A 27,457-nucleotide genomic window follows, 5' to 3' on the forward strand; every position below is an offset into this window, starting at 1 on the left:
AACCAACTTACTCTCAAAAACTATTGTTACATTCGAGGTGTTTCGGCGTGTTTGGTTTCATCCTTCACCTTCGTTCAAACGAAAACATGAATTCGAGACCCAAACTGCAACAATTGTCAAGATATTTGACTTTATATGCTAAACAAAACTCAAATAAGCTCGTGGTAAGCATACTAAAAATGATGGCATTAAAATTCTTTATAGCCAGGCTCTCAATAACGTGTCTATGATGAAAATTAAAGGGGCCTTTTCACGTTTGGGTAAATTGACAAAATTGAAAAACATTGTTTCAGATTCGCAAATTTTTCGTTTTAGTTATGATATTTGTGAGGAAACATTAATACTTAATATTTACCATGCTCAAAAATCACCATTATATGCATCTTTTGACGATTTGAAAACCCGATAATTTTAAAGCGTTGCAACGCGAAACGAATTAATAATTTGTAGAGTTCTGTTGTCGTTATATTCTGTGAAAATACGATGATTGCTTATATGAAGTATAAAATACATCTGGCATTGTATCTGGAAGAATGGCTAAGTGGTCTAATAGACCAGTTCACGCGTGACGTCACGCGCACCTGCGTGTTTACACGGGGACTATATTGGTAGTCAAAAGAAAGATACAATCAATGGGGAGAAATAGAGCGTGATCGGTTATATTTAAACGATTATCGTCGACTCACCTAAATTCGCGACTAACCTAGATTGGCGGATTTCGTTTTCATCACGTAACCGGTATGGAGATTTATTTCTGCGCATGCGTGATCGTGGCGATATGCAAACGAATGTTTACTCGATTGGAACCATTGAAGATTTGTGAAAAATAATGCGTTTTAAACAAGTAAAAAGTGTAAATTACAATCAATTAGCAAAATTACCATATTTTCTTAACATCAATAATATCGGACCATCGAATTTTATATATATTAAGTTAAAATCTGATATCACAATTTTTTGTTGTCGTCTGCTGTTGTAGCAGCACTGCCATATATGGAAATGTTACGCTTCGAAAACATGAACAATTCCAACACATGATTTATTGTGTGTTTCTAAGACCATGACAATTAAGCTTATTTTTTATTTATTTTTTGTTGTTAAGACAATCCCTAAGCATCGTCGCAAGAAGTATAGACATTATTCACCGACTGCCTTGATAAATGCTTACAAAGCTGTTAAGGAGGAGAATGTGTCTGTTCTTAGAGCCTAAAAATTATACAGAGTGCCTAAAATACATAACGTTGCATGTGTCTGTTTAATCTGGTTGGGACTTCAAGATAGGATAGAAGGGATATGGCCACAAGATGGTGATATACTTTGTAGAATAGGACGAGTTTGGAATCTATACGTCTGTTCTCGAGGGTGTGCCAGTTGAGTGTATTTTGTAAATGTGTGACATTGGTGTAGTGGGAGTATTCATTTCAACCCATCTGACTGCTCGCCGCTGTATAATTTCTATGTTGAGATTGTTGACCTGAGTGTGTGGTGACCATACGGGGGAAGCATATTCAAGTAAGGGACGTACTTTTGTTTGCTATGATAGTGATTTGGCCTTTTCATGTTTTTGTCTTGATGTTACGTTTGAGGAAACCTAATGTTTTGTTTGCATTTCTTGTGATCTTGGAGATATGTGTATTCCAACTTAAGTCATGGCACATGTCAACACCAAGGTATTTCGCGTCCTTAATGCCTCAGTCACAAATAATCCGGTCGCCAGCCGATGTGTCCGATCGCCATTCATCGGGAAGACTTGACACGTCGGAGCCGGTCGCCGTCCGATGAGTGACAGGAACTCGGCCTTTTATGGGCGCCGGACGAGAATCGGCCGCTGATCGAACGGCAATCGGACAGTTTGAGAAAAGCTTTTTGGCTGAGCGTCAAATTGTAAATCGGACGACAACCGGCCGATGATCGGACGGCTATCGTCGCAATATCGACGTAGCGCCGCAAGAAAGCCGGAAAGTTTTAATAAATCGGACGTTAATTTGGCGGGCTTCGGCCGGGCTCCTTGCGGGCATCGGACGGACTCCACAAGGTAAGCGTGTCGCGCCGTCTGGAAAATGGTATATATATAATGCGTGCAGTCCATAAACTTTCATTTGCAGGCTGTTTTATGGTCATGAACAGAGATCAGCGAGTCACGAGGCACGCAATAGCCAGACACCGCCTCAACGTTGTAGTTGCTGCTATGGTAATAATTGAGGAGTTCGAAGAACCACAGCGACGTAAAAGACGATGGTGGGTCAAGCCTTGGATTCAGAGACGACCCCTCTACGGGCAATACGAGACCCTTTTGCATGAATTGCGTCTCGAGAACCCGGCCGATTTCGAAGCTTATTTTCGTCTCAAGCCAGAGTTGTTTCAAGAACTATGTACAAGAGTCGGGCCTCCCATTCAAGAGTGAGTATAAATTGTCTGACATACTTATTGATGTACTTATATACTTATAGTAACACTAGAGACCGATCTCGACTGTCATTCGAATTTAAATTCGAAGAGCTTTCGGGATAATGTGAAATGCATTCGTAATAGTTCTAGGCATTCTGCGAGCATTTGTATCAATGTTGTACTTTTATCAATGACCTGTTCTTTTTGTCAAAATAAGGTAATCTATCTAGGCACTACCAAATAAGGTTTGATTGTTTACAAATACAGCGCCAAGTACCTAAACTGAAAAAAAAAAAAATGCCGTGAAATTGCGGAATCACAAAGCGCGGATTAAAAGAGTGACTTTGAAAACATTTTAGAGATTATTTCAAACGACTTACACATTTTTGTGTTTTCAGTAGACGGCCTCTTCTGAGCATTGGCATAAAGCTGGCCATCACCTTGCGCTTGTTGGCCACAGGCAACTCTTACCATTTACTGGCGTTTGACTTTTTTTAATGGGCAATTGCTTCAGCTTGCTCAGGATGTATATGTGGCTGCGATGGCTCTTTTTACTCCTGGTCATGCTGTCCATCATCGGGCTGACCTTCTGTTTGAGGAGGTGGCATTTGTCGTGCTGCGACCTTTCTCTTCGGCATCTTGACTTTAAAATGGAGGTGCTTGGCGCTGAATCTACCCACGTGATCTGTCCACGTGCATTTACCGGAATACTTCGGTCTCCTTATGAGCTCCGTCCGGTGTCTGTCAGTCATCGTGCGGAGGCCCTCCGGCAATCGGACGGTCGCCGGCCGATGTATATGTCCCTGTGAAATATCTTGATTTTTGCCGATACGAGTACGATGAATCTGATGTCGGGCGATCGCCGGGCGATCGCCGGGCGATAACCGTGCGTTGATCGTCCGATCTTTTTACGATCTCAATACGATTTCTTCCCGGGCCCGACGTCCGGTAAGATTTTTAGTGAGACTCAAAATTAATCCGGACGCCGCCCGAAGCCACAAAATGACCCGATGCCCGTGCGATCATCGCCCGGTCGCCAGCCCGATGAGCGGAAAAAGACGTCGGCCGCTGATCGGACGGCGATCGGTCTCTATTTGTGACTGAGGTATAACTGGGGATAGGATTTGACCGTGGAGCTTGTATGGGTACTCAAAGGGCTTACGATTCCGTGTGACATGGGGAACCTGGCACTTGCCAGGGTTAAACTCGATGTCCCGTAACTATTCCCATTTCTCTAGTTTACGGAGATCGTTTTGTAACCTTTGGCAGTCCGCCTTTTCATGTAAATCTTGATGAAACTTGGTCAGAATGTTTATCTTTACAATATCTATGCCATGTTCCAATTTGGGTCACATTTGTCCGATAACTAGGTCAACAGGCCAATTCTTATTCAAATAAAAGCTGTGTATGTGAATCACAATGCCCCCAACTGATAAAATTATTAGTTCTAATGCACGTAACTTATTCAAAAATCAATGGACCGAAAGGGAACTCGAACTTGATCTGCAAGTCATGTAGAAGACTCACACAAAAAATTATGTTACTATTTGTCCCATAGCTCTTCCCATTTCTCTAGTTTACGGAGATCGTCGTGTAACCTTTGGCAGTCCGCCTCGGTTGACACTGTAAGATAGATGGCAGTGTCATCTGCAAAGAGGCGTACTTGGGATGTAACAAGGGAAGGGAGGTCAGTTATATATAAGAGAAAGAGAAGAGGGCCGAGGACAGATCCCTGTGGAACTCCAGAGGTTATCGGGACTTGGTCAGACATAGAACCATCTTATACAACTGATGGGATCTGCCAATTAGGAAAGACTGGATCCAGGATATGGTCTGGCCAGAAGCACCATGTTCCTTAAGTTTATATATTCATTAGAGGTGGTTGACTTTGTCGAAGGCTTTACTAAAATCCAAAAGGATTAAGTCAGTATGTTTACCTGATGTAAGAGTTTTGCTAAGTCATCGACTATCTCCATAAGCTCCGCCTTTCACGGAATCCGTGTTGCAGCTCGTAGAGTATGCCGTGTTTGGTGAAGTGTGTGGATAGGCTAGATGCGATAATGTGTTCTATGAGTTTGCATAGAGCACATGTAAGTGATATCCGTCTATAGTTTTTTTGGGTCGCTAGTGTCACCTTTTTTAAAGTGAGGGGAGACGTTTGCCTTCGTCCAATCGGATGGGGGTTGATCAGAGTCTAATGTCTTTTGGAATATCAGTGACACTATGTCAAGGATCTCATGTCGGAGTTCATTAAGGATAATGAGTCTGATCATATCTGGGCCGATTTATGGAAATTTTGAACACCTTTCGATCAGCACAAATTATTGATTGAGTAAGGTGGTTGCATTTGTCTACTTCCTTATTCCTTTTTCGAATATGGAATAAGGAACAGTTCCTTGTTTTCCTTACTCAAGTTTAACATATTTGATATAGGGTTTTAAAGGAATATAATCCATACAATTCTTAAGTTAATCAAAACAAAATAACTCGAATACATTTACATTATGTACTACGTTACATTTTCACGGTTCTTCTTCGCGCTTGCATAGGATTTTTTGTTTAAACCGAACAGACCTTTGCTAAATTGAATACTAACTTCACATCAACAAAACCTAGAGCATAAGACATTATTTTACATTTATGTGATATAAAAGTACAATTTTGTACATGTCAACATGTTGAGCTTGAATAAGGAATGATGAACTGTTCCTTATTCCTTATTCGAAAAGGTAAAAAGGAACAAGGAACCAACTTACTCTCAAAAACTATTGTTACATTCGAGGTGTTTCGGCGTGTTTGGTTTCATCCTTCACCTTCGTTCAAACGAAAACATGAATTCGAGACCCAAACTGCAACAATTGTCAAGATATTTGACTTTATATGCTAAACAAAACTCAAATAAGCTCGTGGTAAGCATACTAAAAATGATGGCATTAAAATTCTTTATAGCCAGGCTCTCAATAACGTGTCTATGATGAAAATTAAAGGGGCCTTTTCACGTTTGGGTAAATTGACAAAATTGAAAAACATTGTTTCAGATTCGCAAATTTTTCGTTTTAGTTATGATATTTGTGAGGAAACATTAATACTTAATATTTACCATGCTCAAAAATCACCATTATATGCATCTTTTGACGATTTGAAAACCCGATAATTTTAAAGCGTTGCAACGCGAAACGAATTCATAATTTGTAGAGTTCTGTTGTCGTTATATTCTGTGAAAATACGATGATTGCTTATATGAAGTATAAAATACATCTGGCATTGTATCTGGAAGAATGGCTAAGTGGTCTAATAGACCAGTTCACGCGTGACGTCACGCGCACCTGCGTGTTTACACGGGGACTATATTGGTAGTCAAAAGAAAGATACAATCAATGGGGAGAAATAGAGCGTGATCGGTTATATTTAAACGATTATCGTCGACTCACCTAAATTCGCGACTAACCTAGATTGGCGGATTTCGTTTTCATCACGTAACCGGTATGGAGATTTATTTCTGCGCATGCGTGATCGTGGCGATATGCAAACGAATGTTTACTCGATTGGAACCATTGAAGATTTGTGAAAAATAATGCGTTTTAAACAAGTAAAAAGTGTAAATTACAATCAATTAGCAAAATTACCATATTTTCTTAACATCAATAATATCGGACCATCGAATTTTATATATATTAAGTTAAAATCTGATATCACAATTTTTTGTTGTCGTCTGCTGTTGTAGCAGCACTGCCATATATGGAAATGTTACGCTTCGAAAACATGAACAATTCCAACACATGATTTATTGTGTGTTTCTAAGACCATGACAATTAAGCTTATTTTTTATTTATTTTTTGTTGTTAAGACAATCCCTAAGCATCGTCGCAAGAAGTATAGACATTATTCACCGACTGCCTTGATAAATGCTTACAAAGCTGTTAAGGAGGAGAATGTGTCTGTTCTTAGAGCCTAAAAATTATACAGAGTGCCTAAAATACATAACGTTGCATGTGTCTGTTTAATCTGGTTGGGACTTCAAGATAGGATAGAAGGGATATGGCCACAAGATGGTGATATACTTTGTAGAATAGGACGAGTTTGGAATCTATACGTCTGTTCTCGAGGGTGTGCCAGTTGAGTGTATTTTGTAAATGTGTGACATTGGTGTAGTGGGAGTATTCATTTCAACCCATCTGACTGCTCGCCGCTGTATAATTTCTATGTTGAGATTGTTGACCTGAGTGTGTGGTGACCATACGGGGGAAGCATATTCAAGTAAGGGACGTACTTTTGTTTGCTATGATAGTGATTTGGCCTTTTCATGTTTTTGTCTTGATGTTACGTTTGAGGAAACCTAATGTTTTGTTTGCATTTCTTGTGATCTTGGAGATATGTGTATTCCAACTTAAGTCATGGCACATGTCAACACCAAGGTATTTCGCGTCCTTAATGCCTCAGTCACAAATAATCCGGTCGCCAGCCGATGTGTCCGATCGCCATTCATCGGGAAGACTTGACACGTCGGAGCCGGTCGCCGTCCGATGAGTGACAGGAACTCGGCCTTTTATGGGCGCCGGACGAGAATCGGCCGCTGATCGAACGGCAATCGGACAGTTTGAGAAAAGCTTTTGGGCTGAGCGTCAAATTGTAAATCGGACGACAACCGGCCGATGATCGGACGGCTATCGTCGCAATATCGACGTAGCGCCGCAAGAAAGCCGGAAAGTTTTAATAAATCGGACGTTAATTTGGCGGGCTTCGGCCGGGCTCCTTGCGGGCATCGGACGGACTCCACAAGGTAAGCGTGTCGCGCCGTCTGGAAAATGGTATATATATAATGCGTGCAGTCCATAAACTTTCATTTGCAGGCTGTTTTATGGTCATGAACAGAGATCAGCGAGTCACGAGGCACGCAATAGCCAGACACCGCCTCAACGTTGTAGTTGCTGCTATGGTAATAATTGAGGAGTTCGAAGAACCACAGCGACGTAAAAGACGATGGTGGGTCAAGCCTTGGATTCAGAGACGACCCCTCTACGGGCAATACGAGACCCTTTTGCATGAATTGCGTCTCGAGAACCCGGCCGATTTCGAAGCTTATTTTCGTCTCAAGCCAGAGTTGTTTCAAGAACTATGTACAAGAGTCGGGCCTCCCATTCAAGAGTGAGTATAAATTGTCTGACATACTTATTGATGTACTTATATACTTATAGTAACACTAGAGACCGATCTCGACTGTCATTCGAATTTAAATTCGAAGAGCTTTCGGGATAATGTGAAATGCATTCGTAATAGTTCTAGGCATTCTGCGAGCATTTGTATCAATGTTGTACTTTTATCAATGACCTGTTCTTTTTGTCAAAATAAGGTAATCTATCTAGGCACTACCAAATAAGGTTTGATTGTTTACAAATACAGCGCCAAGTACCTAAACTGAAAAAAAAAAAATGCCGTGAAATTGCGGAATCACAAAGCGCGGATTAAAAGAGTGACTTTGAAAACATTTTAGAGATTATTTCAAACGACTTACACATTTTTGTGTTTTCAGTAGACGGCCTCTTCTGAGCATTGGCATAAAGCTGGCCATCACCTTGCGCTTGTTGGCCACAGGCAACTCTTACCATTTACTGGCGTTTGACTTTTTTTAATGGGCAATTGCTTCAGCTTGCTCAGGATGTATATGTGGCTGCGATGGCTCTTTTTACTCCTGGTCATGCTGTCCATCATCGGGCTGACCTTCTGTTTGAGGAGGTGGCATTTGTCGTGCTGCGACCTTTCTCTTCGGCATCTTGACTTTAAAATGGAGGTGCTTGGCGCTGAATCTACCCACGTGATCTGTCCACGTGCATTTACCGGAATACTTCGGTCTCCTTATGAGCTCCGTCCGGTGTCTGTCAGTCATCGTGCGGAGGCCCTCCGGCAATCGGACGGTCGCCGGCCGATGTATATGTCCCTGTGAAATATCTTGATTTTTGCCGATACGAGTACGATGAATCTGATGTCGGGCGATCGCCGGGCGATCGCCGGGCGATAACCGTGCGTTGATCGTCCGATCTTTTTACGATCTCAATACGATTTCTTCCCGGGCCCGACGTCCGGTAAGATTTTTAGTGAGACTCAAAATTAATCCGGACGCCGCCCGAAGCCACAAAATGACCCGATGCCCGTGCGATCATCGCCCGGTCGCCAGCCCGATGAGCGGAAAAAGACGTCGGCCGCTGATCGGACGGCGATCGGTCTCTATTTGTGACTGAGGTATAACTGGGGATAGGATTTGACCGTGGAGCTTGTATGGGTACTCAAAGGGCTTACGATTCCGTGTGACATGGGGAACCTGGCACTTGCCAGGGTTAAACTCGATGTCCCGTAACTATTCCCATTTCTCTAGTTTACGGAGATCGTTTTGTAACCTTTGGCAGTCCGCCTTTTCATGTAAATCTTGATGAAACTTGGTCAGAATGTTTATCTTTACAATATCTATGCCATGTTCCAATCTGGGTCACATTTGTCCGATAACTAGGTCAACAGGCCAATTCTTATTCAAATAAAAGCTGTGTATGTGAATCACAATGCCCCCAACTGATAAAATTATTAGTTCTAATGCACGTAACTTATTCAAAAATCAATGGACCGAAAGGGAACTCGAACTTGATCTGCAAGTCATGTAGAAGACTCACACAAAAAATCATGTTACTATTTGTCCCATAGCTCTTCCCATTTCTCTAGTTTACGGAGATCGTCTTGTAACCTTTGGCAGTCCGCCTCGGTTGACACTGTAAGATAGATGGCAGTGTCATCTGCAAAGAGGCGTACTTGGGATGTAATAAGGGAAGGGAGGTCAGTTATATATAAGAGAAAGAGAAGAGGGCCGAGGACAGATCCCTGTGGAACTCCAGAGGTTATCGGGACTTGGTCAGACATAGAACCATCTAATACAACTGATGGGATCTGCCAATTAGGAAAGACTGGATCCAGGATATGGTCTGGCCAGAAGCACCATGTTCCTTAAGTTTATATATTCATTAGAGGTGGTTGACTTTGTCGAAGGCTTTACTAAAATCCAAAAGGATTAAGTCAGTATGTTTACCTGATGTAAGAGTTTTGCTAAGTCATCGACTATCTCCATAAGCTCCGCCTTTCACGGAATCCGTGTTGCAGCTCGTAGAGTATGCCGTGTTTGGTGAAGTGTGTGGATAGGCTAGATGCGATAATGTGTTCTATGAGTTTGCATAGAGCACATGTAAGTGATATCCGTCTATAGTTTTTTTGGGTCGCTAGTGTCACCTTTTTTAAAGTGAGGGGAGACGTTTGCCTTCGTCCAATCGGATGGGGGTTGATCAGAGTCTAATGTCTTTTGGAATATCAGTGACACTATGTCAAGGATCTCATGTCGGAGTTCATTAAGGATAATGAGTCTGATCATATCTGGGCCGATTTATGGAAATTTTGAACACCTTTCGATCAGCACAAATTATTGATTGAGTAAGGTGGTTGCATTTGTCTACTTCCTTATTCCTTTTTCGAATATGGAATAAGGAACAGTTCCTTGTTTTCCTTACTCAAGTTTAACATATTTGATATAGGGTTTTAAAGGAATATAATCCATACAATTCTTAAGTTAATCAAAACAAAATAACTCGAATACATTTACATCATGTACTACGTTACATTTTCACGGTTCTTCTTCGCGCTTGCATAGGATTTTTTGTTTAAACCGAACAGACCTTTGCTAAATTGAATACTAACTTCACATCAACAAAACCTAGAGCATAAGACATTATTTTACATTTATGTGATATAAAAGTACAATTTTGTACATGTCAACATGTTGAGCTTGAATAAGGAATGATGAAATGTTCCTTATTCCTTATTCGAAAAGGTAAAAAGGAACAAGGAACCAACTTACTCTCAAAAACTATTGTTACATTCGAGGTGTTTCGGCGTGTTTGGTTTCATCCTTCACCTTCGTTCAAACGAAAACATGAATTCGAGACCCAAACTGCAACAATTGTCAAGATATTTGACTTTATATGCTAAACAAAACTCAAATAAGCTCGTGGTAAGCATACTAAAAATGATGGCATTAAAATTCTTTATAGCCAGGCTCTCAATAACGTGTCTATGATGAAAATTAAAGGGGCCTTTTCACGTTTGGGTAAATTGACAAAATTGAAAAACATTGTTTCAGATTCGCAAATTTTTCGTTTTAGTTATGATATTTGTGAGGAAACATTAATACTTAATATTTACCATGCTCAAAAATCACCATTATATGCATCTTTTGACGATTTGAAAACCCGATAATTTTAAAGCGTTGCAACGCGAAACGAATTAATAATTTGTAGAGTTCTGTTGTCGTTATATTCTGTGAAAATACGATGATTGCTTATATGAAGTATAAAATACATCTGGCATTGTATCTGGAAGAATGGCTAAGTGGTCTAATAGACCAGTTCACGCGTGACGTCACGCGCACCTGCGTGTTTACACGGGGACTATATTGGTAGTCAAAAGAAAGATACAATCAATGGGGAGAAATAGAGCGTGATCGGTTATATTTAAACGATTATCGTCGACTCACCTAAATTCGCGACTAACCTAGATTGGCGGATTTCGTTTTCATCACGTAACCGGTATGGAGATTTATTTCTGCGCATGCGTGATCGTGGCGATATGCAAACGAATGTTTACTCGATTGGAACCATTGAAGATTTGTGAAAAATAATGCGTTTTAAACAAGTAAAAAGTGTAAATTACAATCAATTAGCAAAATTACCATATTTTCTTAACATCAATAATATCGGACCATCGAATTTTATATATATTAAGTTAAAATCTGATATCACAATTTTTTGTTGTCGTCTGCTGTTGTAGCAGCACTGCCATATATGGAAATGTTACGCTTCGAAAACATGAACAATTCCAACACATGATTTATTGTGTGTTTCTAAGACCATGACAATTAAGCTTATTTTTTATTTATTTTTTGTTGTTAAGACAATCCCTAAGCATCGTCGCAAGAAGTATAGACATTATTCACCGACTGCCTTGATAAATGCTTACAAAGCTGTTAAGGAGGAGAATGTGTCTGTTCTTAGAGCCTAAAAATTATACAGAGTGCCTAAAATACATAACGTTACAGGGTCTTGGAAAAAATCCACCCAGACACAGTTGTTATTGGAGCTGCTCCCATTTCCCATGCAATTTACCCTGTTCATATGTTAATATTTTATTGTTATTTCGTGTTTGACTTTTTGTTAAATGTTTCATTTGCACCAGAAACCAATGTAAACTGTTAAAAGTAAGTTAGCTTGGCCTTATTACTCGACATTGTAATGAATTTTTGTATGACGGCATACCCGCGAATCAAGGGTAGTAAAACAAAATGGCTGACGCTTTACACTAATGTCAAGAATATTGATATTTAAGAGCTTTAAAAACATTGTGTGGACATCATAATGGAACAAATCAGCGAGGAATGAATTTATTTTAAAAAGTTCATGTTCGTTTTCGTTGTTTTTTTATGTGTTATTATTTTAATATTGACATTAAATGTTAAGGTCGCAAATTTACGGTAATCGAGGATATATTTAGATTTTATTTTTCAACATGCCAACAAGTTGTTCTACGTTACTGAAACAAATAAGATTGAACACAATGAATAAATAGATCAATTCCAAATAAAAAACATTAACAAATTAACCATAATGGTATTTGTCTGGGCAGGGACCTATACCCTGGTGCGGGAAAACTAACATGTTGACACATTAAATAAACATTTAATTAAATTAAATGCAATAGTTTTCATTTGATTGTTTGCATCAATCTTAAAATCGTTTAAGCCTTTGTATTCCGGTGTTTAATTGCCCCTTTGTTCTACCTAATCCGATTATCTCGTTTTGATCAGATATGGTCCAGACCTAACTTACAACATGGTGTCATAAATCACACTAGGTGGCAGATGACAGTCTGGTCATTAAACGCAATTGATGATGCCACCATGTCTTCATTCTGGTAGTATTAAGTAACTAGGCATTTGGTTGAATAAATTAAACGCCGACATACTTAACAGTTGCTTAAATTAGATATTTTACATATTGTACAAATTTGAAGTCTATAGATTATCAGAAATTGAACACGGTAAAGATACAAGCCCGTTTTATTTATTTATAAAAAATAAAGTATTTATGAATTATAAAATGTAAATAAAAAATATTTAACGTATTTAGCGGGCATCGGTTAATTATAAATACGTCATTCCGTATGAAGATGTAATGTTACGGCAATGCACGAAATACATCATAAAAACAAGAAATTACGTTTGACATCAATGGGGGTAAATAATAATGAAACAATATGTATATATTCTATTATATATGTATATATATTATGTTGTGTGTGAGTTTGTGTGTGTGTGTTAAATGTTAGATAGTTGTCACTCATACTCGATCACTAGTAACGAGTTTACAATATACATGAATACACAGTTCAATTTGCATCATGTGAGGTTGTGTTTTTCTGTTGTATGTTAATATTCCTCAAGTCATTCTCTGAACAACACCCATCCAAATAAAAATTACATGTAAATACCGTCATGAACTTCGCTTTTAATAGGGCTTTGTAGTACGTTTATTTTCAATGAAACATGCACTGACACATTATCACAAATTTTTTATTACTCTAGTTTACGCATGCAATTGATAATTATAATTTTATAATTAGATGTATCATTATTTTTATTGAAGCTTTTCTGCAAATAATCATACGGCTAATGCATAGAGCTCTTTGTTGTGTCGAATCGTCTGTCGTTCAGTCTTCAGACAATCTTAATTACTTTGATGCTAATGACGCGTTCTTTTAAAATGCAAATAAATGTGTTTATGCATTCTTTTGGCACTAAATATTATATTTTTTCAATATTATTTAAGTGATGTTGTTTTTTTAGTTTCTTTTCGATTTATTGACTAAATAAGTCTCGTTATCCATATGCTTTGCGTTAGCTGTAAGCAACGCTTTTGACTACCAGTGCATTGCGCATGCGCGAAAATCAGGAATCAAAATAAAAACAATGAACTGGTCTATTGGTAGACTTTTTACTCCAGGGTTCAGTGGTTCGAGCCCTGCTGAGGGTTAACTTTTTTTTCTTTTTGAAATTTTATTTTTGATTTTTTACTGGAGTGTTTTATATCTAATGTTTACATTTATCAATATAAAGCATTTTATGACAAACGTCAAAACATGCCAAATCTGTGAAAAGGTCCCTTTAAGCACTCCTGCACACGGGGCAGAACAAATTAATTTACAGAATCACACACTATTGACTATTTGCAATGTTTTTTTTTTCAATGTCGCATTGTCAGTAGTACGTTTGGTTATGTGCTGATTTATGCAACTTATCTTGATATGATAATCCTATAATACTGTCAGTTTGCTAACTTACTGGACTGTTTTATACAACATAAATAACTGAACAATTAACCAATATCAAGTTCTTGGATCCATTGACTCATGGGTCATTTGTGTAAATTCATTATGAAAATAGCGTGAGGGGAGATAGAACTGATTAATTGGCATATATCTTTAGCAGCCAATTTAGAAATCTCTCATATTACGCTTGCAACATTTTCTGCTTGCATACAAACCCTGTTTGTAAGGAGTCATGTTGTTTGCAGTCCAAGGACAAACAACTCACCAGATCTGATGATTGACAAATCATTTAAAAATATGAAACGGGAATGTCCGGCCAATAACTTTGTTACGCATGATGGGATTAAAAAAATAAATGGCTCAAATTATAACACTATCAGTCGTGTTTTGAGTAAACTAGGCATAATGCATGTGCGTTAAGTGTCATCCCAGATTAGCCTGTGTGGAACATAGCAGTCCACACAGGCTAATCAGGGATGACACTTTCCGCTTTTATGACATTTTTCGTTTAAATCAAGTCTTTACTTAGCAAAAATCCAATTTAGGCGGAAAGTGCACATGCATTATGCCCAGTTTTCTCAGAACGCCACTCATATCAAGACAATGTGTTGTGTTCAGCAACCGTACTGTTCACTTATATGGTTATACTGATGCTAGATGTTTGTATGACCATTAGTTCTATTTAAGGTTTTTGAAATAAATTGGCAACTTAATATCTTTGTATCTGGATGACATGTCAAATTTGATAACTATGGCACTCACTTCAAGCGAGTATAACGGTTTCAACGTCAAAGTTGTATTTTTTAAATCTTAAACAAGCATATGAATCTGAGAAAGGAATTATCAATAAAATAAACAGATAATTGCTTACTGATAAACCATCGATCAGATCATTTTGTTTAAGTGAAATGTATGACCAGCAAGTTATTGCTGATACTGACACTCTGACTCGTATTTAAGCGGTGTGATTTTTCATGCTTTTTGCTGATTTCCACCATTGCAATACTATACTCATTTATAATTTTTCGGGATCTGAGCTTATGTTGATGATTTGTAAACCTAAGCTTCTCATTACCTTATCCCTAGACATGTATCAACCAAAGTAGCAGACAACAGTTCAGCAGTTCATGTACCTTACTGAATGAGGTGGAAAAGGAGACCAAAAGGCCAGTCTTGACAGATCCAGAGTTTGAAGGCCGCATCGGGTACGCAATCAGGAAAAAGAGTGTGGAAACATGCATCGAGTATATGAAGAGCGAAGGTAATTGTTCAAAATTGTTGCAGGCGTATTTTTTAGACTGGTTATTTTCGGTACAAAAATGTACCCGATAGTTTATTCTTTATGAAGAAAAGAAGGCAGTCTTTAAGGCAGTTATCAATCTTTGGGGTATAATTGTGATTATTCGTAGTCCCGTCCAATTTCTACTTTCATTTTCGAGGTATTATCCTCAAAATTTGGTACGACTAAACTGCGTATATGACTCATATCCGCGGATATGACTCATATCCGCGGATATGACTGAAAAGTGCGGATATGAATAGACAATGGCTATTTAAATGTATTTTCTTTTATTTTTGTTATATGAAAATCGTTCTGTGACAAAAATACACGTCGCTCATGTGTAATGTTACGATAGAATGAATTTTAAGGCGTTTTTCATTAGCATTTTAATTTCAGTAACTCTAAATTCATATCCGCAAATATGAATGACCAGTCAGAACACCGCTTTTATAAAATTGCTCTATTTTGAGGCAGCCTTAACAGATTTATCACATATTGTGAATTTTTAATTCAACAGTGATTTGTTCATAAAAAAACTGCAAAAAACGCATACATATTGTCTATATTCGTTCATATTTGCACTTTTTGTTCATATCCGGGGATATGAGTCATATACGCATTTTAGACAAACCGCTCAAAATGACCCGAAAATGGGGTGCATCGTTTTGAACAGCCATTACAACTTCATCAATTGTGCAGCGATTTTCACGATCTGGGTCTTATTCAACACAAAAATAAATAAACTTTGATCATAAATTCAGTAATTGTTTGTTGTTATGTACAGGTACCTTTTTGAATTCCATTTGTATAAATAATACTGTAACCTTAATAGATTTTTATTACAGGGGTTTTTTTTAGAAAAAGGGGAAGACGCTGGACGCTGGGTAAAAGGGGAAAATCGAGCGCAAAAGAGACATATTTGGGGAAAAAATAAAAACTATTCATTTCAATGTCTATAACTCGCCTACAGACTTCAGGGGTTTTTTTTTAGAAAAAGAGGCATGTCTCTGACCTGTTTGTTCTTAAACACATGAACAAGTATGATATTAAAGTCAAAGTCCTAAATAAAGTTGCAGGGGTAGATCTAATAATGGGAATAGTTTTCAACTGGGGCCGGGGAACGATGTCAATATTGTGATTTCAATTTCATGATGAATCGGTTGACGATCTAGATCTGCTACAGTATTGGAAGGGAAAGGTGCGGCAGCTGCAGATTGTCTACTTTCACAATAATCCGACAGTATTAATCGATGTTGATTACATGTACCTCCGAATCCTGCTGGGTTTCAACGGTTTTTGATGATTCATTCTTAAAAAATGCGTCAACGCAATTAATATATTCCGAGTCGGAACGTTTTATTTTGTTCGTGTATGAACGCCAATTGTGAGACTTTTTTTCTGTTTTAACGTTTATATCTTGGCTTTCACATAACCCGGATGAAAATTCGACTGGTTTCCGGTAATTAATTGACGAAACACCCTTCTCGCGCAAGACCGGAATCCAGTAAAATTGTCACATGATTAATACGATAGTTGCCCGGTTTCCATGACGTAATTTAAGAGCTATATATAGAATCTCTGGGATTTCCAGATTTGAGTGATCGTCGGGAGAGAGAGAGAGAGAGCGAGATCGTTGTATATGGTACAAATTGGATAAGTGTAGACTTCCCAAAAGAAAGAAAAAACATTTCTTTGAGGGTAAAATATTATATTTTGGTGGAAAATTATATTTTTGGAGGGGAAATGGTAGTTTTAGGGGAAAAATTCTGGTAGGGGAAGACGCCGTCACTTATCGGCGTCACTTTCTTAGTAAAAAAAACCCCTGTATTATATTATATATGTCATTCCCTTAATTACCCAATTGAGTTAACAAACAGGGGGTGAAAAAACCCAATTAAGCTCAAAAGTAGGGGGTGAAATTTTTTCTAAAACTGTACTGAATTTACAAAAACCCTATTGTCAAAAACAGGGGTTGATTACCCAATATACCCCATTTTGGCAAAAGTTACCTATAGCCACATAATTGAAAATAATGATTTGTTTCTAAACTATGCCAGTTATGATGCAGCTATTGATGATAAGTTAAAAGTGTTTGTTCTGTTTATAAATGTTGCCAATAACAAGAAGAAACTAATTTCACTTTTGGTCTTGAGGTTAATTTGAGAATCACAATGTTCATCATTATTATCTGAATATGCAGGCTTTAAAGGCTCTATAAAGGTGACGATTCATAATTATTTACCCATTTTTAAATATTTTTTTCATATTTTATTTATAAAGGTTATCAAAAAACAATATATATATATGCTATTGGACATTACCATAAAAAAAAGAGCAAAACAACTTGTTTTGAGCTCAAAATACAGTGTCCTCCAAGTCAATTGTGTTTACAAACAATCAGTTTATTTACATCGCTGTTTACTCGGGAAAGTGAAAGTGACTCAGGTCACCAAAAATATATTGTTGATTTTCAACGTTTTCCGGTATCACTCACAAAGAAGGTCTCTTCTAAATGGTTAAAACGTTTGTAATGATCTAATAAGTTACCTTCTGCTGGTAAAACGTTGTTTAAAATAGAATTACAATTGAATTTTCTTTTGGCTTTTTATTAACCAGGTTTTCCGAAGGAAAAAACTGGTTATTAGATTGGCGAATGCGGGAGGGCTGGCTGGCTGGCTGGCGGGCTGGCTGGCGGGCGGGCGGAACAAGCTTGTCCGGGCCATAACTATGTCGTTCATTGTCATATTTTAAAATCATTTGGCACATTTGTTCACCATCATTGGACGGTGTGTCGCGCGAAATAATTACGTCGATATCTCCAAGGTCACACTTTGAGTTCAAAGGTCAAAATTGGCAATAAATGAGCTTGTCTGGGCCATAACTATGTCATTCATTGTGAGATTTTACAATTATTTGGCAAATTTGTTCACCATCATGGGACGGTGTGTCGCACGAAAGAATCACGTCAATATCTCCAATGTCAAGGTCACCACAACTTAAAATAGATTTATTTTGAAACAAACTTACAAAGGGGGTTAATTTTGTTTGTTCATTTCAAAAGTTCAGTTTGAGTTGTCTCCCTTAATCAGATTTTTTTTTTCACAATGAAAACCTGGTTTTGTGACAATTTTGTCCCTTGTTTTAGCATATGTTTCCGCTCTGAGGCTACAAACCACGTTAGTTGCAAAAATGTAAACATTTCTTCCAATTATGAAACTGGTATATCTTCCATAATTCTTGACAATGTTGCACCTAAGCTGTGTTATTAGCATTTTTTATGTGAGAGTAACTGAAATCCAGTAAAAATTAGACCAGTGTATATGCATAATAATTGAATTTGTCACCTTTATAGGGCCTTTAATGTTGTGGTACAAAAGTTCTAAAAGCAATAACATTTTCGAGTAATAACATGTACTGTTTTATCTTCAAGTTGTTGAATTACATCTCTAATCATTATATATTGGCAGCCTACAAATCTGCATATGGTGAGCGACCTGTGTGGAAAAGCTACCGAAGGAATGTGGTTGGTGCATTTACTCCCAAACTCAGAAAATCATGCATCGTAAGTCTTAATCTTAGATGTTCATTATGCATTAATAACATTCAAATCGCAAAATTAAAAAAATGCTCAATTAACTTATTTACTATGTTTAACAAAGTAAAAACCTATAAAGATTTTTTTCATGTTGGTGCATGAGCCATTCTTTAAGCAGACTTCTGATTGCAAATTACTGATTTTATAAAGTCGCTATGGCGAAGTGGATATGGTGTCCACCTAGCGATCAGGAGGTCACGGGTTCGATCCCCACTGTGGGAGCGTTCTTTAGATCTACCTAATAGACACCAAGGAAATGGACTCGAGAGCATTACATACAAGCCTTAGGCTTGTTATGCAATCGAGCAAATAAATAGGTTTAAAATAAATAAAAAATTTACTGATTCATTAAAAGATACAATCTGCATGATAAGTGTTTGCACCAAAACTTTAGGCAATATGACTTGTATGAAATTGAACAACACATTCCCTTATATTAATCTGTTTTATTTATTGCAAGGTGCTAACATTTTCCTTGGCGCTCTGATCAGAACTTGCAGGTTGATGATCTCACTCAGGGGTGTGAATAACCTTGAGTTATAGAGGTTAATGTCTATATTGCATAGAATTAGAATCCAACACATGTGCTTGAGTTATCAAGTTTTCTATGTTTATTTTAAAAATGGTATTTTTTTATTGATTTCCCTGGAACTGACAGATTAAGTTAGTTACGCCAAGGTTTTTAATTATCTATGATCTAGTTAATTTGGTTATACTGTACATGCGGATTCAGTAATTTTAAGCTCCATCCTAGATACACGTAAGTGCTATTAATCAATTTGATAAAATATCTTCTTTAAAAAAAAACTTTAATTGCCATATTTTTATGTCCCCCACCACTATAGTGGGGGACATATTGTTTTTGCCCTGTCTGTTGGTTGGTCTGTTGGTTGGTTTGTTTGCCCAAGCTTTAACATTTTGCCATGACTTTTGCAATATTGAAGATAGCAACTTCATATTTTGGCATGTATGTGTATTTCATGGAGCAGCACATTTTGAGTGGTGAAAGGTCAAGGTCATCCTTCAAGGTCAAAGCGGCGCAGAAGGGGACATAGTGTTTTTGACAAACACATTTCTTGTTATTTTCTCTTTCAGCGTGAAGGCGTCATTGCCACAGGTAGCGCATGCCCAATATGCAGGGATGACTACCTGAGATTCCACTGGCAGGTAAACTGTCACTGTAAAACATTTTATGGGAGTCCAGCTGGTTTAAAAAATGCTAAATGTAATGAAATGGTTGCTGAAATGGAATTTCTAAATTGAAAAAAAAACAACACAATTTAGAATCCAAATAATGTACAAAGGGTTGTCTAGTCTGACTTGTTGGTCTTTCTTATCTAATACTGTACAACAAATTTAAGATAGGACGAAAGGTTTAGCTTGCAACAAACAGATATTTATGATCAGTGTGATATTTAAGTATAGGGCTTGCTAAAGATATAAGAAAATAAATATAATTACCAAAATTTGCAACTCATAAGTGTTCTTCAAAAAATTTCTTTACAACTTAAATTTGTTGGGCAATTATTGAAGATGTCTTGCAAATATTGGTACTGTCCTTTTTTTATCTACTTTATAACTCCACTGTGAGAACCACAAATAATTTAAGGGTCATAGGTGTTTTAAAGTTGCATTTCATTTATGACAAACCTTCCCCCAAATGTGTCATGCTTTTAAGAACTATAGCAAAGATAATTATTTTCTATGACCAGATTATCCATGTTCTATACACATCACTTATGAATGTCTGAGGTTAAGGTCACAAGTTCATGTCAAATGTTGAAAACAGAAAATATTAAAGCTCTTTTGTACATGCATGTAAGGGTTTTGAAAAAATAATAAAAAACTTCCAAATGTAAGACATAATGAAGAGGACCATTATTGGAGAGTGTCAGGGTGAGTGCCATGCTTCTATGAATTCAATATTTCTCTCTTTCCATCATCTGTATCCACTAGTTAGTAATATATTGCTATGTTCCTGCAAAACTGTATGTACATTGGATTGCATGTGTTGCATGTAGGATCTGGCACAATACCATATTTTATTAAACAAGTTCAGAAATTGTGTATGTAATCGAGCCTTTGGCAAGCTTACTTACGAATTTCCTCGACGAGTTAAATAAAATATGGTATGAAATGACAATGAGTGTAAGATCTTTTTTATCACATTCTTTAAATGAGCAAATTAAATAAATATTTACGCAAACATAATGATAAATCCTGAATGTTTACATTTCGTGATGTCATTTGACGTTGCAACGTCATTTCAGCAAAATAACAAAATGCGATTGGTCAATCGCACAAAAACAATGCCAATGAAAACGCTATAAAAAGTATATTACACATGTGTAAAATAAAAATATTCGTAATGGGTATATTACATGGGAAACAGGGTATGGCATGTGATAAAAATAATATATTGCATGATACTGTATCTGCATGTTGCTCTGTACCCACAGTACCCACAGTGTTTCACTGTCTTAACCCACAGAATCTGGATCTTCTGAAGCAGTTTGTCACACCACTCACGATGGAGCCAATAAACCCTCAACTGACGGGCCTCTGTGAGATGCAGTACAAGAAGCTGCAGATCCACCTGCACAAGGCTAGAGACATGGGTATGTATAGCCTGCCATACTGTGAGGGATAGAAATAAGTGGTACAGGGAAATGGGAAAACTGGGCTTAATGCATAGTTGTAAAGTGTCATCCCAGATTAGCCTGTGCAGTCCGCACAGGAAAATCAATTATGACACTTTCCGCTTTTATGGAATTTTGTGTTCTAATGAAGTGTTTTCAAAATGTAAATCTAATTTGGGTTGATTGTGTTGCCCATGATCAGCCGGTGCAGACTGAACTGGCTAATCTGGGAGAACATTTTACCCTACAGTAGTACTTGCTGGTTTGCATGGGGTGAGTAGATTTAAGTAAGGGCAAGCCTATTGCGAAAAATAGAAAGTCCAACACAGAAATTAGTTTTTTAGAAAAGCTTGAAACATTTTTAGCTCGACTATTATATATGAAATATATATATAGTGGAGCTATCCTACTCACTCTGGCGTCGGCGTGAGCGTTAGCGTGAGCGTGAAAATGTTAAAGTTTTCGTACCACCCCAAATATTTCCTATGTCCCTTGACATATTGCTTTCATATTTTGCAAACTTCTTAACCAACATGACCCCAATCTATAAACAAGAGCAGACAACTGTATCAAGCATTTTGTAAGAATTATGGCCCTTTTTTATGCCCCCGGTAGGGTGGCATATAGCAGTTGAACTGTCGGTCAGTTAGTTTGTCAGTCCGTCAGTCAGTCTGTCCGTCCGTCCAAAAAAAAACCTTTAACATTGGCCATAACTTTTGCAATATTGAAGATAGCAACTTGATATTTGGCATGCATGTGTATCTCATGAGCTGCACATTTTGAGTGGTGGAAGTTCAAGGTCAAGGTCATCCTTCAAGGTAAAAGGTAAAAACAAATAAAAAAATAAAAAATAATTTCAAAGCAGCGCAGTAGGGGGCATTGTGTTTCTGACGAACACATTCTTGTTCCATTATAATACGCATATTACTTTAGTAACATTGCCATAACTTCTTTATTTATGATCAGATTTTATTAATACTTTGACAAAACAACACTTACCTGAATACCACAATGGATTCCATCCAAACAATACTCCACGCCCCAACCCAGAATCCCTCCCCCCCCCCAAATTTTTATTTTTCCTTCTTTAATTTTTGAAAGATCATCTAATAAATGACCACACCCCACATTATACCCCCCTCTCATCCCCCCTACCCCCCCCCCCCCCCAAAAAAAAAAACATTTTTTTTTTCCTTTTTTATTTTTGAATGATCGTCTAATAAATTATTGAATATGAACAATTTCCCCATGATGGCTTACGTTATACTGTCAAGCACTCGAATAGTCGAGCGCGCTGTCCTCTGACAGCTCTTGTTTACACATTTTTCCTCCATTAAAAAAGAAGATGTGGGATCATAAAATGAAATTATGCATTGAGTCATGTCATCAATGTTATATTGTTGTCTGATTTGTAATGTCCCCCACCACTATAGTGGGGGGACATATTGTTTTTGCAATGTTTGTTGGTGGGTTGGTTTGTTTGCTCCAACTTTAACATTTTGCCACAACTTTTGCAATATTGAAGATAGCAACTTTATATTTGGCATGCATGTGTATCTCATGGAGCTGCACATTTTGAGTGGTGAAAGGTCAAGGTAAAGGTCATCCTTCAAGGTCAAAGGTAAAATATATAGCTTCAAAGTTGCCAAGAAGGGGACATAGTGTTTCTGACAAACACATCTCTTGTTTTAAGTTGTTATTGTATAATTCTGACATGTGCATGGTTTTGGGTCACTTATTCTTTTTCCCTGCAACAATGTACAAATTATAGTTGGCAAGCTATGGTGAAAAGTTAGTTTCCTCACTGCCATATGAAATTTAAAAAAATACAAAACACATTATAATATATGCATTTAATGTAACATGGTAAAATCTTAATCAAGTATTAATAGACCTTTCACTAGTGTAATATACATAAAAAAACATATTAGTATGGTGTTTTGAGAACTTTTCTCAGTTATATATCGGTTGTGTCAAGTCTTAACAGACATACTAATTGTGCAATAATAAACAGACAATGAGACTAAAACATGTTTTCATAATACCATTCTATTGTAATAATCAATTCTTTATTTACCTTAATACATAATATTCATATTAACAAAAGCAAACTATTTTATACCCAATATCAATGTTGTTTGCGGTATGTGTATAAACACTGAAGCTCTGACATTTGTTATGACATAAAAAGTAATCTTGGTACCAGAATTATACAGAAAAAAACACACCATTAGTGAATAATTAGGTTTGTCATGTTTGATTGTTGAATTAAATGTTATTGGTGGAAGCAAATCAACAGTTATATAGTTACACAAATTTCACAAAACCTTGGTATTCAACAATAGACGCTTCTGTATACTTATATAAGTTCCATTCATCTCAAGTTATTGATGCTTTCTCCAATATAAGTTCCATTCATCTCAAGTTTTTGATGCTTTCTCCAATATAAGTTCCATTCATCTCAAGTTATTGATGCTTTCTCCAATATAAGTTCCATTCATCTCAAGTTATTGATGCTTTCTCCAATATAAGTTCCATTCATCTCAAGTTATTGATGCTTTCTCCAATATAAGTTCCATTCATCTCAAGTTATTGATGCTTTCTCCAATATAAGTTCCATTCATCTCAAGTTATTGATGCTTTCTCCAATATAAGTTCCATTCATCTCAAGTTATTGATGCTTTCTCCAATATAAGTTCCATTCATCTCAAGTTATTGATGCTTTCTCCAATATAAGTTCCATTCATCTCAAGTTATTGATGCTTTCTCCAAAAGGCAGTTGATCTAGCGAACAGATTAAAAATGCTTTGACTTTTATATTCTAGTTATCTGCAATTTTATCCAATAATTTCTCTTGTGATAAACTAGCCATAGACCTCCTCTGGGTAATATATACTCACAGGGTATGTGCAAAGAGAAATACTATGCAAACGTCAGTTATATTGAAGTTAATAAAATTTATGTGCACTTAAAAATTTGACCTCGAAAAGGCATACAAAAAGGGCAGGGGGAATAACTTACACTTACACAACTGCCAATCTTCTTTGTATATCCACTTACTTGAGGTTGCTCTCACATTATAACATCTAAGCTTTAACATGTACATGTTCATATAATAAATAGATTTTTTAAAACAAAAAAAAATTCTTCACAAGTTCAATCACCTGATTTTTATGCCTCAACTGAGGAGATTGCATTAAGAATTTAACCTTTCCATTGGTCCGTTTGTTAGTCAAGAAGCTTGTCTTTTGAATTTCCCTTTAGATACTTGGTTGATTTTGTGTGACAAGTTTTGGCAGACTTGTTGCCTTTTGTCCTTTTTTATATAGAATATAAAATTGAAGTCTCACAAAGCTTGTGTTTCAAATCCTCAGTAAATACTTGCTGGATCATGCTGAACAGAATTTTGACTGCGAGAAGCAAAATTTTGATAAATTTATTATGGCCTTTTTTGTCTGTTTTTCCACTAAATATATTTTTCAAAAATTTAGTATTTTTAACTACTCTAAATACGTGTTGGATCTTTCTCAAACTAAAGCAGTTAAATGACCTTACTTCATTACTGCACTGTATCGTAAAAAAATAAATTCAGGGAGCGACTAGTTTTGGATGAATTATAGCCCTTTGTGTTTTTGTCTACTGCAGAAATATAAAATACTATTGGCGTGTCATGGTGTACTTGAATTTATCCGCCGAATTGAAGTAAGGACCAGGTTTACGGCCTCGCGGTATAAGCCTTCCTGAGACGAGTCAATAACACCATGACATTAACTTTGACTTCAACTTATCCTACAAAATACATACATACAAAATAGTCGGAAAATCAAAATGTTAGCCTTTTCTTGTTAAAAGTAGTGGCCAAAACAGATTAAAATAGGTAATTTGAAACTTGTGTAGTTATATCAAAATTGATGTGTCTCGGTTACGCTACGCGAAATAGTCCTTAACAATTCAATGAAAAAGCAGAGTAAAGAGACAAAATATCACTAAATTCTTTGATTTAAATTAAATAAGCATTTAAAACTGTTACACACCCAAGTGGAACACAGAAGGTTTTGTGTGCAAACTTTAACTCTAAAACAAAGATGGCTGTCATTTTTAACATACAAAGTGTTAACCCCTCCGTCAAGCATGCTTCAGCATTTATCGCCGCTTATATTGTTAATTTTAGTCTATTATCAACTTTTCTTGTGACTCACTTTTTAATTACATAAAAACTGGCATATAAAAGTCAAACCTCTTAATGCTAGTGCTTTATTAACCAAAGATTTTGTATGGAGCCAATCACCATGTTTATTTGCATCTAGTTTTGTAAGCGTCAATGATGAGTTCCAACTCAATGAATCAGTTAACCCTTTGCATGTCTGCTAAAACGTTGTCTGCTGAATTTCTAAAATTAGCAATTTCTTCGATTTTTTTCAAAGAATACTATCCGAATAGCAAAAAGTTTGGATCCTGATGAGACGCCAAGTTCTGTGGCGTCTCATCTGGATCCAAACTGTTTGCAAAGGCCTTCAAAATTCGGTTCCAGCACTGAAAAAGTTAAACAATCAAAATCTATTATTCTCATACGGTAGATTGATTTGAAATGTTATAATTCAAGGCATGTATATATCGAAAGTCAAAAACGCTGGATGTTTATACATTTTAACGAGTTAAATTGTCTTGACTGCATTTTACCTTTAACTTAAAGTAAAAAGCATAACGAACATAGTCTGTTGTATACATGAAGTAGCATGTAAAGACTGGTAGGCATGTTAAAGTGGCCTTTTCACAGATTTTGGCATATTTTGAAGTTTGTCATTAAATGCTTTATATTGATAAATGTAAACATTGGATCTTAAAAGCTCCAGTAAAAAATCAAGAATAAAATTTAAAAAAGGGAAAAAAAAGTAGCCGGTACCAGGGCTCGAACCAGTGACCCGCGGAGTCCTGGAGTTAGTCTGAAGTAAAAACACATTAGCCCTCTCGGCTGTTCGGCCGGGCAAACACAGTTTAAGTATTTTATACGTTATATAAGCAATCTTCGTAGTTTCCTAAATTTAAACGACAACAACAGAACAATCCAAATTATTTAATCGTTTTGCGTTGCAACGCTTTATAATTTTTAGGTTTTCAAATCCTCAAAAGATACATAAAATGGCTAAATTGGACTATGGCAAATGTTCAGTAATACTGTTTCCTCACAAATATCATAACTAAAACGAAAATTTGTGAATCTGAAACAACTTTTTTCAATTTTGTCAATTTACCAAACCGTGAAAAGATCCCTTTAAGCACAACTTTACATGACACCTTGAGTTTCTTTCTATAATATCATTAAGCTGTAGGCTAATACAAAAAGAAGTGTCTATGTCCAAACATACGTGTTTAGGCCATCAGAGTCAGAGATACATTATTTTAACTGGAAAACCTGTTTGTTCGCATGGTACATTTCAATAATACCCCTCCCGCAACCCCAGACATTTGTTTATTATCAATACAATTCTTGATAAATACTAAACATATTACTTTGCATCATCTGAACTGTAGTATGATGAAGTTATGTTTATATTTAAATATTTTGCTCAGAATTAGCTTTATTTGAATATCTGTTACCTAGAAGGAGATAAATTATAATTTATTTATTCAGACTGTTTATGCAAAATTATAAATTCTAGGTACTCTGAAGAAGCATTTTTCGCCTCGCACGTTCTACATGGACTACTGGAAACAGGTTGCTGAGAAACAACATGAAGCATTTATCATGGAATCCACAGCTGCCAAGGAAAAGGAAGCCATGAACATGATTGCGATGCAGGCTGGGGACAAGAAAGCCCCTCAGGGTGGGGATAAAAAAGCCCCTCAGGGTGGGGACAAGAAAGCCCCTCAGGGTGGCGATAAGAAAGCGCCTCAGGGGGGCGATAAGAAAGCGCCTCAGGATGGGGATAAGAAAGTGCCTCAGGGTGGGGACAAGAAATCCCCTCCGGGTGGGGACAAAAAATCCCCCCAGGGTGGTGACAAGAAAGCCCCTCAGGGTGGAAATAAGAAAGCCTGAACAATTATTTTTTTATAAAAACAACTTTAACTGTATACATCTATATTATATTGATTTAAATTGAGAATGATTAAGCAGGAAATAAACTACATGTACTAATTGTAAAA

General features: G+C 36.9%; 1 protein-coding gene across 3 annotated transcripts; it reads left to right on the plus strand.

The window, feature by feature from the left end:
- On the plus strand, window positions 1–27,457 carry LOC127837650 (uncharacterized). Of its 3 annotated transcripts, none has more exons than XM_052364908.1 (6): window positions 1–164; window positions 14,884–15,058; window positions 18,547–18,641; window positions 19,770–19,841; window positions 21,166–21,292; window positions 26,974–27,457. In XM_052364908.1, exons 1-6 carry the CDS (start codon window positions 87–89, stop codon window positions 27,348–27,350), a joined length of 924 nt encoding a protein of 307 aa, XP_052220868.1. In that variant the 5' UTR covers window positions 1–86; the 3' UTR covers window positions 27,351–27,457. The 3 variants fall into 3 exon arrangements, with proteins under 3 accessions (XP_052220868.1, XP_052220867.1, XP_052220866.1); XM_052364907.1 differs by lacking the exon at window positions 1–164 and adding an exon at window positions 5,134–5,297; XM_052364906.1 differs by lacking the exon at window positions 1–164 and adding an exon at window positions 10,266–10,429.

This window comes from Dreissena polymorpha, chromosome 7 (genome assembly GCF_020536995.1).
Source record: "Dreissena polymorpha isolate Duluth1 chromosome 7, UMN_Dpol_1.0, whole genome shotgun sequence".
Taxonomy (NCBI): domain Eukaryota; kingdom Metazoa; phylum Mollusca; class Bivalvia; order Myida; family Dreissenidae; genus Dreissena; species Dreissena polymorpha.